We start from the raw sequence: 15912 nt of genomic DNA, 5'->3' as shown, positions 1-15912 counted from the left end.
ATATATGGACTAGAGGGAATAATTGTAAGAACTATTTTTTTTATATTTTTACATTTCATTTAATGCTACACTTTTAAATCGTAACAATCTCCTTTTAACAGATATTATTGGCAATAAGTAACAAACATTATACATTGAAATCTCAAAAACAAGATATATTACTTAGGAGCAAATGAAAATGCAAATTAGGACAACTAAATAGGAAACGGAGGAAATAATAATTAATAATGATTGGCATTAAGGGTAAATTTGGAAGCAAAATAGGATGTTAAAAACAACAAAACTGACTTTTTTTACATTAAATTGTACTTTTGATCTTCTAATTTTACACAAGTTTTCAATTTGATTTCTTAATTTTATAAAATGTCTTTATAGTCATTAACACTAAACTTTTAGTTTTAAATGATTATTTTGTATGTGAATCATTGTTATTTAAAAATAATTAAACTTAATATGTTAACATTTAAAAATTTTTTATTCAATATTTAAAAGTTACATGTAGGAATTTTTTGTGAATGAAATTAATAATGTTAGGGGCTAAAGAATTAAAAAGATACTTTATAAAATTAAAAAATTAAACTAAAAATTATTATAAAATTAAGAATTAAATACGTACTTTAACTTTATTTTTATGATTGTGTGTTAGATAAAAATATCCTAATGTTGTGTTCGAATAATAAAACATTTAGACCAAATTTCTCATTTGGATACGTAAGAATTTATGATTTTCATTCAAATTTAAATTCATTTCTTATTATAATTTTAAATTTTTCTCTACCTTAATCATTTAAATTTCAGCTAGTCACTTTAAACTTCTATTCTCTTCGTGCTTTTACTATTAATGCTCTTTATGATTATTGATCTTTTCTCATATTTATTTCTCATCTCTCATTGATTGAAAAATAGAAGTATAAACTCATTACATCCAATTTTCATTTTTTTTTGTTTTGATTTTAACTTATCTCTCTTCTTCATTTAAAAATTTTTAATAACTACTTAAATAAAGAATTTTAAATATATGAATTTTAAATGTGAATTTGAAATACAAGATTTTAAATTTATAATTGAATTTCAAATCTACCAATTTAAATCCTAACCAAAAGTAAAAAAAAGTTTTACATGTGCTCCATATCTCTGCAATTATTAGCAAAGATGATGGACCACTAGCCGTTCTAAGTGGGCAGGCTTTTATTAAAGAGCTTTTAATTATTATAAAAATATGCCTAAGCCACATTTTTTTCACGGCAAAAAATTATTCGTGTGGCTGTTAATTTATAATTTAGTAGGGAATCACAGTGTTTAAACGTGTATGTGGCTGATACATGATGAGGAAGTCAAGCGTATGGTCATCATTTATGAACCGAATTAGATGCCCATTACTCTCTCCTCTCTCCATTTTTAAATATAAGAGAAAATAATTAATTTATACAATTTAAAAAAATTAATTAAATGTAATAATTATGAGGAGTGATTTAAAAATTTTGTGATATTATTGAAATATTAATTTGTTTGGGTCAAAGATTCAATTTGTAATTTTATTTATAAAAAAATAAGGAAAAAACGTAAGTTTGGATCACTGCATTTTGTTCGAGTTTCACCATAAATCCTTACATTTTTTTTATATTCTAACTTCTACGCTTTTGTTTTCTGTGTACTAAGTCCCTCCATGAGCTGCATTATATAGAGATTGAAATACCAAAAAAAAAAATTAGAGATCTAGAGTATAAAAAAAGTGTAAGAATTTTTAATAAAACTCGAATAAAATGCAGGATTCAAAGTTTTACCTTGTGATAAAATAAAATACCATGTGGACATAGGAACCAAGTAGTATCTCCTAATTTAGATGATGCTATATATATATATAAGTTCATAATGAATTTGAGATGGCTACTGTCCTCTCTGTTAATCTTATAATACTCAAAAGATCAGCTGATGATTTTCATTTCAGCTAATAAGAGTAATTTTATCTATTTCCTTGCATGAAAGATTGAGATTTCGAGTATATATATATACCACACACACACAACATCATGTGACATAGGAATCGAGTAGTATCTCCAAATGTTTGAAATCTCAATCTTTCATACAAAATAGATAAAATTACTCTTATTAGCTGAAATGAAAATCATCAGCTGATATTTTGAGTATTATAAGATTAACAGAGAGGACAGTAGCCATCTCAAATTCATTATGAATATGAACCTATATATATATATATATATATATAGCATCATCTAAAAGGAAGGACCAATCAAATTTGTACAGAAAAAATAGCAGTGTTGAAACTTTAAATTGTGAACAAAGTCATATGAACAAAAAAGGTATGATCAATTTTAGCATTGGATAAGGATTATCTTGTCATTTTCCGCTTCCTTACATCATATGTAATTCTGTCCGCTCATCATCTGATTGAAATGACTCCGATCAACCGTCTTTCTTCTGTGTTATTGGCACTTTTATATGAAATCACCACACATCGCGTTTGTGTTATAAATTCACCTACATAGGGACAAATTTACGTGGATTTTCAATTTCAATGCCATATTTTATATAGGACTTGTGAACAAGAATATTCTTTTTTGCACATAAGTAATTAGAATCAGGATACACTTTAAAAAGAATTAAATATTACCTGAACCATTTAAAATGTGCAAATTAAGCAGGCACACCCACCCTCATTCTAGCTAGTAATTGTTGTTATAGTATATATATTTTACATTAATAAACGATTAAGTGATAATGATTAGTGTTAAATAGAAATGCATTTGAAAAAATTAATTAATCTACCTAGTGGTACATTTTATACTCTTCTGTTCAAAAATATAATGCTTTTTACTATTTATAAGAATAAGAAAAAAAAGTTAAAACTTAAAAGTGCGTTGTATAATTAAAATAGCACAAAAAGATCACTTCTTTTCAATATTACCTTCCAATTAAAATCATTTTATGTTAACTATCTTGACTTTTTTATTGCACAGTCTATCTACAATAAAATTGATAAGATTATTTACATGTGAAATAGAAATTTAATGCTATTTGTAATGTCTCCCTCACATTAATAAGACACAACCACCCAAACATTTTATCATGATAATTAGGGAGCTAACTAACATTGGTTAGAGTTTACTACAATAGAAAAAGATAAAAAACATATATTAAGCAAATAAAACATTGAAAAGTTAGAATCCTAAATTTACATAATGTTTTTAAAGATGTTTGAACTCAAATATAAGTTAATTAGAGTATAACAACCTTTGGAAGCATGGAAAACTAGCAAAGAAAGATAGCACATCAAAGAAAGTCGCACATCAAATCGGGACTAAAAGAGTCCTTTTCCCTTGTCTACCACATCTATTGTGATGTGACACACATCGCCATGGCTGATAGCATAGAAGGTGTTCGCCATAGTGAAGCAAGCCATGTGCCACGGCCAACCACTTCTATGACATGGATCGATGTGGCGTGCCACAACATTTGTCATAGCTCACAACGCAATCACAAGAAAATCATATCTCATTTGTGCCATGATAGTATCAGGAATCACATTATATCTCAATTTGACATTCGATCAGAGTGATTTAAGCACTCACACATAGCTTATTCAACTATCTAACTAATAGCACAAGTTTTACATCAAAATAATCTCTCATTTAAAAGTTGAATACTTGATACAAAACAATTACTTTCATATAAAAATTAATTACAGGTGTTCCAATACCACACCCAAATGCCATTAGTTTCAACCAGGCTTAAACCACACCTAAAGGATCAACTTTACCTAATTAAATAATCACATACAATAAAAAACATCCATAACGCAATTTGATTACTCAAAAACCCATTAACTCATCAAAAAGGATCATCAATCATCATCTTTACAAACACATCTCTCTCCCCGTGTGAGTCTGTTGATGTATGAGACTTAAGACTCGTTTAGCTCAATCCCACTGCACACCTGCATTTTTTATGAATACGAGTGAGTACTATTTAATTTATTTTGGGAAGAGATTTCAAAATTGAGATTTAGAAAATTATATGTATTGGTTAATTTTTTTTATAAACTTTAAACTGAAAATTATTTTAGAGATGATGAAGAAGATTCAGTATTGATATGCCAAGGTACATTCTTAAAATTTGATTTTTTTTAAAAAAATTACTTAAAACTATAGACTTCATTTATGAGCCAGCCATTTTGTGGCCAAGGTGGTCCGTGGCTGCAGAATATAACAAGAAACTACACTTCGTTCCTTTGGGATCTCTTCCCATCTTGGTCAAAAGAAAGAAAGAAAAAAAAGAAAGAAAAAAGAAAAGAAAGAAAGAGGAGAGAGAGAGATCTCTTCCCCCGCCACATAAATTTTTCTACTTTTTTGGGTAAAAATTATAAGATATTTTCAAACTAAATTTTTTTTTTTATGAAGACAGGTAAATTAATTAAAAATTACCTACTTTTTTTCATATCAAAGTAATTTAATTACAAATAAATATGAAAATATCATTAATAATTTCAAATATTGCAATTACGTTCCCATCCAAAATAAAAAAGAACAAAGTAAAATATTTTTTTTCTTTTGCTTTCATTCTAGTATCTTAGGATTTTTGACACAAATTAATCCGATTGACAGCTTATAGGCACCTCTTTATTTGATGGGCATATCTTATACTCAAGATTTAATCATCAGTGCATACCTGTGTTTAAACTCAAGACTTGATCTAGTTAAGTTGAATCAATTTTTAGTTAGTTAATCAAGCGCCCAATAGCAAAAAAATTGAATTTAAGAAAGAAAAAAAAATGCAACATACAGGAATGGACGAAGAAAAATTGTATTTAAAAAGAAGAAAATTGACAGAGCACAAAGTAGAAAGAGACAAGAAAGAAATGTTGTTTTCGTAGCCCACCGAAGGAAGGTGGTGGGACAAACATGGCTTAAATAATACAGCCACCGGTCATATATGTTTGACATGTTTTGGAAGGCAATTAAATCATGGCCCTTAATATAAGTTAAATATTTTTTTAATCATTTTGTATATCACTTAATTTATTCAGAAATGTCCTCTGGACCACATTCCAATATAATATGAAAGTATTAACGATAGAATTTATGGAGGCAAAAATGGAAAGCGATTCAATTTTAAGACAACTTAAAGTATGTATGTTTAATATATAGGAGCTAGACTGAAAATTTATTGAATTTTGAAATTATGAAATTTTAATCTTTCAATTTATCTCAATTATTGATTTGCCTCTTAAAGTTTTATTTTTATTAATTAAATCTTTAGAGTTTCAAAACCATACATAATCAATCCTTATGGTTTTTCTCCTTCAAACCAAAGGACTAATTGTATATGATTTTGAAATTTTAGATACTTAATTGATAAAGATTAAACTTCAAGGACCAAATTAATAATTGAAGCAAACTTAAAGAGCCAAAATTTTCATTATTCATTAAATTTTTAGACAGGATTAATAAATTTTAATTTTTTTTGGTTCCTATCAAACAAAGTAAAAGTTAGTTATAATTAAAAGATGAAAGAGCAAAGGAGAAGTGTATAAAAAGGGGTTTCTATTATATAGAGAATTTTTTAAATAATTCTTTAGTCATTAATATAAGGTATTTAATAAGGTATTAATCACATTTTTTTCAATAACACCTTTGTTTAAAATTATTAACTATGAGAAAGAATGTATTATAAATTTGATATTTTTTATTTAAAAAGGAATAAAACTGAAAACTTATTCTATTTTTCTAAAAAATTAGTTAATTAACAATCTCTTCTTAATTCTGATAAGATAATTAAATTAAAATGTTAATAAAGCCCAAAAGAATAATTGGTGTTGTAGTTGTGTCTCCATATACATAAATAATTGACCAACACGTTGTAGTGGCACGATATTTTGTTGTTGTTCCACAGATATATAAAAAAGAAAAAAGAAAAAAAAAAAGATGTGGTCATTGCAAGTGTCCAATCACGTCCCAGAGTTCCACGTCATAGTCATTTCAACATCTTTGACATAATTACGTTCCCTCGTTGTCGCGTCCACCAACCCCCCTTCTCCCACTTCCACTAATTTCCAGTTCGAATTCCTTCTTCACATGTCTTTTTATTACTCAGACTAATATGAATTTCAAAATGAAAACATGTAGTTCTCACATGTTAATTTGTTAGGGTGCATTTGGATAACAGAGTTTTGATAAAGTTGATTTACAAGCACAACTTTTAGCAAATTAAATTGATTTTAATCAAAACCGCGTTGGTTAAATTTGATTTATAAGCAAGACTGTCTGGATGGTCTAAAAAAATAATTACGAAAGCTCAAATTGTGGTTCTTCTTAAAAAATTGTTCAAACATTCATATTTGATTAAATCAATTATAAGCACCGACTATATTATCTAACAAGTAGAGCTGTTAATTAAAACTAGTTTGATCTCAAAGAATCAGCCTTTAAAGAGTCAAAATCTAAACGACTTGATCATATTAAGCTCGATTATATTTCAAGGTTTATTTTGATTAGCCTGACCCTGGCTCTTAGGGTTGAAGAGCTGGCCTTCAAGCCTTAGCCCTATTTTTTTTATTTTTTAATTTAAAAATTTTGAAAACATATATTTAAAATCTCAAAAAATTTATTACATATAATATTAAGTCTACAAAAACAAATTTAAGTTTAATAAAAAGAAACAACATCATAAAATCAACACTAATAACAATTAGACTTTATTAGCATCATTATTTAAATCTTAATGATTTTTTATTATCATCAATATCAATATAATATCATCCTTCTTTTTGTAAAGCCTCATCTATGGAAAGATATTAAATTTTTTATATATTCTTTCTTTATCCTTGTGAAAATGAGGCTAGGATTTTAAAATTAATATAATATTTAATTTTTTAATATTAAAATTTTAAAAAATCATAAGGGTCAGGCTTTTTATTCTATTGCTTAAAAGAGTCAGCTCTTTTAAGCCCAATTTATTATTTTAACTCTAAATCATTAGCCCGATCTTAAATTTTTTTGAGCTTAAAAGAACTTAGCCTTAATTGACCGCTCTACTAAAAAAAAGCTCCCACATGCTTTGTGCATGTTTAGAATTCTTTATAATTAATTTTAGAAGCCAAGATCATGTTTTTTGAAAAAAATTTATATATTCAAACATCTTATTACATGCCAACATTAATTATAAATATAAAATTATAACCTTTTTTAAAAGTATTCGAATACCCTTATTACATATCAAAGTTAATTATGAATCCAAAATGATAATTTTTTAAAAAATATCGTGCATATTTGGATAGTTCCTATAATCAGTTTAGGAGCCAAAATCATGATTGTTTGAAAAAAAAATCCAAATATACCTATTTTATGTTAAAATTAATTACGAACTAAAAAATAATAATTTTTTTAAGAACATACAAACACTTCTGTTGTATTTTGATTGAATCAATTAAGCCCCAAAACATGCTCTATTTTAATCCTAACTTTATTCCACCTAATGCTAATCCAAATGCACCTGGAGCATGTGGGGTGCTTAAATGAGAAAATCACATTTTGAGGTTTCGTAATTAATTTCGTTAAAGCAGTATTAATTATAAATCCTTATTGCTTAACCTAATTTCTGTTCTTTTTCGCTTTTGTTTTGTTGTTTTGGAGCATAATCTGCCACTTATTATGAAAGACCATATGTATTCAGAATTCAGTCTTCAACTTTCTTCGAATTAAGTCGTCAGAAGGTCAATAATTATCCTTGAAGCCACATTCTTATGACTTTCTTTTCCCTTAGTTAAAAAAGATTTTTTTAAAAATTTATTTTAATTTAAATGCATTTTAGTTTGCTCATTTAATTTTATTTGTGTTGAGAGTTGATTTAAACCTAGCTAATACTCCCTTGGTCAAAAAAATATAAGTTAAGATTCATTTTTATCTCTAAATTTTTTTATTTTGAAGAGTGTTAGGTATCTTGTACTAATAAGTTGATCAATTTTTTTTCTGAATAATTTTTTTGAGGAACAAAAAATCTTTTATATTAGTCATCCATTAGCTTTGTCATTTTTTGCTGAAGTGGTATATAATTGGGGCCCACACATAGTGAATAGTAAGAGTTTGACAATGTCCTTTAATATTAATTTTTCCCTTGACGCTTTTTATTAGGAGTGCTAGGCATCCTAAAATTTTTTTCAAGAATATTGAGCACCTTAAAATCTTATTAAAATAATATTTAATAAATATTATTAAAATATTAAATATTTAATATTTACTAATTTAAATATTATTATTTATAATTATTTATCCAAAATTTGTAAATTATTTTTAAAATATTAATGACTCAAACTACTTTTTAAAAAATTTATAGATGAAAAGCTAGCTTGAGCTGTTAATATTTAAAACATAATTTATAATTTTTGTAATATTGATAAATAATGATATTTAAATTGTTAAATATTAAAATGTTTAATATTTTAATAATATTTATTAGATTTTATATTAACAAGATTTTATGGTGCACAATGCTCCTTAAAGAAGAATCATGATCAAACTCTTATCTATCACTACATGTAAGTCCCACACACATGACATGCTAGTAAAAAATAATAAAGTTAATGGATGACTAATGGAAGAGATTTGTTGCTTCTCAAGATAATGATTCAATAGGAAATTGCCATACTTATCAATATAAAGTGCTAAGCACTCCTTGAAAAAAGTTCAGAAATAAAAATGAACATTAACCCAAAAATATAAGGTATTTTTAACTTAATCTTATCTCTAATAAATTAGTTAATTACTTTCAAACTAACATCATATTTTTATATTAATCCTTATTTAATAGAGTTCTTACTTAAATATAAATATAAAATAATCTATTTTGTAGAGTATTTTTAAATAAAGCACATTAATTATTTCTTCAAAAATAAAAATAATTTATATTTTTTAATATTTAATTCCTTAAAAAAAAGTAAGTATGACTTTTTGAAGTTCCCAACTGCGCACAGTATAAAAGTTTTAATAAGTTTGATCAAGAAAATTTAGACGAGTCACATATGTTGCAAGAAATTTTAAAAATAAGCTGTACTATTTATTATTTGAAAAAAATTATATCTAGATCCCATGGTATAGATTTATTCACAAATAAATCTCACAAAATTTATAAACTACAGTTAGATCCCCTGAAACTTGAGTGCGATTTAAAATTAGGCTACAAAAATAAACATACACTACATCAATCCAATAATTAATTTATAATTATTTCATCAGCAATTATAATCATAACTTTAACTTTTTACAGCTGTAACTTCATATATTTAATAATTAATTTAACTATTAGATATGTGAAATTACAATTGTAAAAAGTTAAGTTATAGTTATAAATTACTGATGAATTAGTTGTAAATAATTAATATTAAACTTTGTTAGTAATGCATGATTATTTAACTATTGAATATGTAAAGTTACGGTTATAAAAAATTATAATCATAATTATAAATTACTGATGAAATAGTTATGAATTATTTAAATGATGTAATGTACATATATTTAGTAGGAGCACTATTATCTTTGTATCTCAATTTCAAATTGCATTCAAGTTCCAAAGAATTTGATTGTGGTTTTTGAATTTTGTAAAACTTATTGTAAATAAATCTGTTTCACGCACCTATTTATAAATTTTTTTCTTATTATTTATAATTTATGAATTTTTTAAAAATTATATTTTTTTTGGCAAACTTTTAAAAATTTTCTAACATTCACAAATTTTGAAAAATTATATGATATATAAGTATAGAAATTTTATAATTTTATAACATTCACAATTCCAGACCCTGAGACGTCCGTACTTGTCCTGAAGCGTAAGTAATAATGCACGAACAATAATAAAGACATTTGAAAAAGACAAAATTGCATGTCAATTTGTAGTAAACCTTAATGCAATATTGAATATACTTTTAAATTTCTGTGACGGAGAAATTTCTCAGCTGTCTTTTTTCTTTTCTTTTTGATTGGGATAACAAAGCAAATTTCTCAGCACTCATTGATATATTTAGGTGATCAATAACTGGTAATGTGAATGATATGACAGGTAATGTAGTTTCAACCATAGAGGTGATTGTTATGATCAAAATTTTGTGATCCTAAAGAAATTTTAAATTAATTAAATCTTCTCCATATTTCAATATAAAACCGTAGTTTGATATGTCAATTTATCAGTATATTTTCCTCACATTATTGATGATGTCTCAATCAAAACAATTTTTTTTTTCTAAAAAGAAATCAGAACAATTTAAATGAAATTTTCTGTTGACACGCACGCTAATTTAACTAATGTGAGAGCATCTTCCAGTTACAATTGAATATCAAATTATTTCCAATTAGTATTGCTGATAATGCTTGTGTTCAATGATGTTTTGCAAAGCTTCGATAAACCAACCCTAAGAGGGATATACAGATGTCAAATTAAAAGGAACGAGAGACTCAGCAATTAGTTTGTCTGAAAAAATAAATTTTTTATTTTACCTATATTTAAATGAAAATTTTTAAATTTACATTACATTTTTTTCATATTTAATATGTTTAAATAGGGATAATATTAAAAAAAATATAACCAATATTTTGTTAATTGTTTTATATTAAGAACCATCAATCTTCTAGAAAATTCTTTATAATAACGATCAAGGAGTACTCTGCAACACCAATATTAATGAATGGTTAAAAGAGTAGCTTGTGATAAAAATTAATGATATATCTTAAAACTTAATTAAGAAGATGAACTTAGGTTGTTGAAAATTTCTGATAGCACGTACGCTTAGACTCTAAATAACTATGGAGTGATTGGAGTCGACAGCATAATTAAAAATTGATCATGATTAAGATATCAAACATTAAGATTAACACTAAGCAATGAAAGCCTAACAATATAATGTTGAATGTGGACAATGTCACTGTTACAGCCCACCAACACGTATTATTGTGTTCCACGTTCATCACCACAATCTTCTTTCACACATCGTATTTTGAGAGAGAGAGAGAGAGAGAGAGAGAGAGACCATGGATGGATCATGGAGAAACTCAGTCTCAGGTTGTCGCGTCCCACTCACGATCCTTTTTTAAAAGTCAAATTTTAGTGGCTCTTCTCTTCATTCAGCTTGCAACTCTAACCAATGAGTTAGTCCCTCTATTTCTATTAGACGAAAGAAAGAGAAGATTTTATTTTTATTTATAAGTTATATTATTAAATTTATATTATAAATTTTATTTTTATCTTCAATTAAATGTTAAAAAATATATATAATGTTAAAGTATATATATTTAATAAAAACAAAGTTAAGAATTTATCAAATTTTATAGAGTTAATGACTTTTAAAATTTTTCTTAATTTCAGTAAAAAAATATTAAAATAAAAATAACTGATAAATAGGATCAGATGAGTACTCTTCAATTATTAAGGTACAGTCGACTAATTTTAATTTAACATTTATTAAGAAAATTAATTATATCCTTAAAATCATAAAAAAATATGTAACTTTTTAATTGTATAATTACTTATAATTAATAACCATAATAAATTATGGTCTAGAAATTTAAACCATAATGAATAAACAAATTTAATTAAAAAATAAAATTAATTACTCTAACTTGTCTTAGAATAAAAAAAATTTTTCCAAAATTTTCTTTATATTAAGAATAAGAGGAAGTAGTTCATACCAGGATCTTAAACCATCAAAATAAATTGTAGCTGGATTGTTTATGATATGTGAAAAATATTATTAATATTTACTCAAAAAAGAGATGGCAACAAGTATGAATTAATTGGCGTTGTGGGATTTAATTAATTGAAATGGCGGCTAACTGGATTTGATAGTGCCCAAGGTTTAGTAGGATTTTGAAAATGCAAATAAATAAAAAAAGAAAGTGAGAGAGGAAAACAAAAATGAAACGTGAAAGAAAAAGAAATTTAGTGGAAGGTAGGGACTGTCTTCCACTAGCGAAGTAAAAGCGAAGCCATGGAAGAAAACATAGACGCGGGGATTTGTGCTTTTGTTTGTGACGGGTCGGGCCCACCCTATATATATATATATATATATATATAAACTCTCACGACCCGCCCCGTCTTTTCTTTCTTGGGTTCGTCGAGCCTTGAGGTGCTCATCACTTAGAAAATATCTGAACCTTTCAAATTTTTTATCTAAACAGTTCAGATTTTTTAAATTTTAATTTTGATTTTATGTTTTATAAAAAGTTGATTTATAAATTTTTTTGATAAATATATTTATCATCAATTTGAACAGTATTGATTCAATTTGAAATTCTAAATGATTTAATTTAATATTATAATTTTCATAAAACTAACTATCTAGATGTACTCTAGTCAAGATAGATTCAATATTAAATTTTTAATAATTTTTTATTTTTAAAAATGTAAAATTAAAATTAAAATAAAAATTTAAATCTAGAATTTGTAGATAAAAATTTCATATTGAATGTAGATTGTTTAGAGTATACCTAAATAGTTAGTTTATAAAAATTATAATATTAAATTGAATCATTTAAATTAAATTAGTACTATCTAGATTGATGATAAATATATTTTTTTTATAAATATAAAATTACAATTGAAAAATTTATGGCCCAAAATTTTTTTTAGGTGATGAGCACGTCGCTTGCTGAGCACCGAAAATGAATCCGACTTTCTTCCTCCTCTTTTAGTCTTTTACTTGTTTTTTCCTGCAAACAAGTTCTCAAGTCCCATTCATTGATTTCACCCATCTTGAGAGAAAAGTAAAATTTTTGGTTTTTTTTAGGTTTTTTATTAATTATTGATTTAATCCTTAAACTTTTCCTTGCAATAATTCATTTCTTAGAATTTCTTAACTCAAAACCCTTCAATTTTTATAGTTTTTTTTAACTCATTACAGCTTAAATTTTAATAATTTCTTAATTCAATGAATTACAAGGACTCAATTGTATTAAGTTAAAATTTAGAGATTAAATTTATAAGTGAAAGAAAAGTTAAGGACTAAAAAGTTGTATTATCTCTAAAATTTATAATAACACATGCTCTTCAAATATCATTTAAAAGTGAATTATTTTGTAATTTTTTTGAAATAAAATCGAGCAGGCAAATACATATATAACAAAACAGAAGCAAAGAAAAAAAAAATTAAGTCATAGATCAAAATGCTCGACAAATTAAAACCCTCATCACCACTTAGTTTAAATCTAGACTAGAGAAGATGAATGTGTCCAAGACTAGACAAATTCCAATTTCTTCCCGTCAAGAACAGTTGAATCTATATTATTTTGTAATTTTGAATATATGGAAGCTTGTTTTTTTATAAGTAATATATTAAATTTTTTAAAGTGAAAACTTGAAAACAAAAATCATTTAATTAATTATTATATAACAAATCATAAACCATTTCCGACAGTACCAAATACCAATTATGGGAGTGGTTCCATTTTAGAATTATTGATTGAAACTACTGTTTTAAGAAAATCAAGCGAACCAAATTATGTCGTACAATCAGACATTTGACAGATTGAAAATTGGAATGACATCAGATTTGATTGTTGTCTGAGGGAATAGTATAACCCACGTCGTGGATAGTGGTGGGGAAAACTATTCAGATTATAAATTGCCGCCCATGAAGCACTACATCTATCATCAATCAAAAATACTGAGTAATAAAAAATAAAATCTTATGGCTACACTAGTTAATAAAAAAATACTAATATATAATTAAAAAGGGAAAATTTCATTGAAATCTTATGTTGGGACTTAATTTTAAAAAAGGACCAAGGAAATATAAAATTACTCAACAAGATCAAGGGACTGAAATGAAGACAATTTTATGTATGAAATGACAAAAATACCATTTGCTTATTTTTTTTTTAAAAAAGGCTACCTTTACAGCGGCAAATTATAATTTGGATTTTTACAAATTTATAGCTTGAAATTTGAATTTTACTTGCGAAAATTCAAATTATAACTTGTAAAAAAATTGAAATAAAACCTTTAAATGTTTTAAAAAAATAACATGTTAAAACTCAAATTATAATTTATGTATTGTAGAAACTTCGATAGCTTTTAGGGATGACAACTTGTCAAAATTCAAACTACAGCCTATTATTAGAGTGGTTTGTCTTTTTTTAAAAAAAAATTCAGCAATCTTCTAAACTAGAATGACTTGTTAAAATCCCAACCATAACTTATCAAAATTTGAACTGCAATTAATTTGTTGCTGAAAAGATGACTTTTTTGCAAAATAAGCAAGGGCTATTTTCGTCATTTCATGCGTAATATTATTTTCATTTTAGCCCTCTAATCTTCCATAATAATTTCATATTCTTTATCCTTGTTTGCATTTAAGTCCCCGTGCGGGACTTGAGTGAAACTTTCCCATTAATAAAACTGAAACCTAATGCTTTCTACTAGATCTCTTTTTGTTCAACAAACAAATTCAATCACCAGAAACACAAGTGGCTAGCCGGCGGTGACCGTGAAATAAAACTCACACCTCACTTATATTGCTCACAAAAATGATAATAAAAATTAAATAATAAAGAAGATGAAGAAGTTGAAAAAGAATAAACAACAATCAAGAATGACATAGAAACTCTGATGGGTATATTGAGTTCTCCAGATTAGATAAAAGATCTCGCAAAACGTTATCAAGTTTCAAAACAAAAAAAAAAACCATACCCAAACACAAAACGGGTACACTTATATGCCTCTATATAACAACGTTTATGAATAACAAAACCAGAATGACAAAATTTAAACGAAGAAGAAGAAGAATGAAATTATTTCTTTCTTCACCTTCATAGGGATTGTTCAGTGGTGGAAGAAGAGAGAGGCTTTGCCAAGTAAGTGGCGTTACTCTGTCCAGCCATGATCACCAGAATTCTGGGCTCTGGATCCGACGTCGTTTTCGCTGCTTCGTCTGATTTGCTTTCTTCATCCTCACAACCAGGAGAATTCGACGACGACGAGGGTCGTTTCCGATGAGAACAGGCCAGCACCAGCAATGCTACTGCGATGAGGGTTAGCATCAGACCGAGCCCTCCGAACAGGTACGGAATCGGAGACTTCAAGCTTCGGAAACAGCCGCTTGAGTAGGCAGATGAAGACGACGGGGACGGCGTCGGCGAAGAGTTGAAGATGGTCGGAGGTGATGGAGAAGGCCTCATTTTGTGAAGTATTTGTTAATCTCTGTTCTGTGGGAATTTGGTGGGGTTTCTGCGAAGATTGGGAGAAAATCAATGAGTTTATTTATAGGGCAGAAACCGCGAAAGTTTGATGCCCACCACCTATATATATATATATATATATATATCAAAATAAGTATTTTGTATTCCATAAAAAAAGAAAAACGTATTGTATTTGTATGTGTATACGAAATTAATAAAAGAGGGAATGGCGGGCAAGGACATCATAAAAAGATTAATGTCAAATCAATTTTTTTAAATATTTTAGTATTAAAAACATACGAAAATGAGTTATTAATTTAGCAACGTTATTTGTAAAGAGATTTTAATTTAACATTAATGTTTTTATAAAATTTTTATTTATTAATTTTCTTTTAATAAAATGCCCACATTGTTTCTTTTATTAAACAATAATAGTAGTAGTTATTATTTTTTGCCAGATTAAAAATTATTATTATAAGTTACTCCTTCTTAATTTTTAAAAAAGGTTAAAATATGCTTGAAATAATATTAATTATTTAAGTATTTTAGGTAATAGAAAATCACTATTTTATTTTGATGAAATAAATATATAAATATTTAATACTTGTTGTATTACAAAAGAGGAAAGATTTAGATATTTTGTTTTATATATTAAATATTTTTGTTATAAAAATTAAAATAAGTGAATTTTGAAGTGTTAATAATAAACAATTTTTTAGAATATATAATTTATAAA

General features: G+C 26.3%; 1 protein-coding gene across 1 annotated transcript; it reads right to left on the bottom strand.

The window, feature by feature from the left end:
- Nucleotides 1-14591: 14591 nt before the first annotated feature.
- On the bottom strand, nt 14592-15278 carry LOC129298010 (protein GLUTAMINE DUMPER 6-like). The gene has a single exon (XM_054936389.1). It carries the CDS (start codon nt 15174-15176, stop codon nt 14808-14810), a length of 369 nt encoding a protein of 122 aa, XP_054792364.1. The 5' UTR covers nt 15177-15278; the 3' UTR covers nt 14592-14807.
- Nucleotides 15279-15912: the final 634 nt, after the last annotated feature.

Source organism: Prosopis cineraria, unplaced genomic scaffold (assembly GCF_029017545.1).
Source record: "Prosopis cineraria cultivar Desert tree isolate PC_DT_omini unplaced genomic scaffold, ASM2901754v1 PC682, whole genome shotgun sequence".
In the NCBI taxonomy this organism is placed as follows: domain Eukaryota; kingdom Viridiplantae; phylum Streptophyta; class Magnoliopsida; order Fabales; family Fabaceae; genus Prosopis; species Prosopis cineraria.
This window is presented reverse-complemented; position numbering and strand designations above follow the sequence as displayed.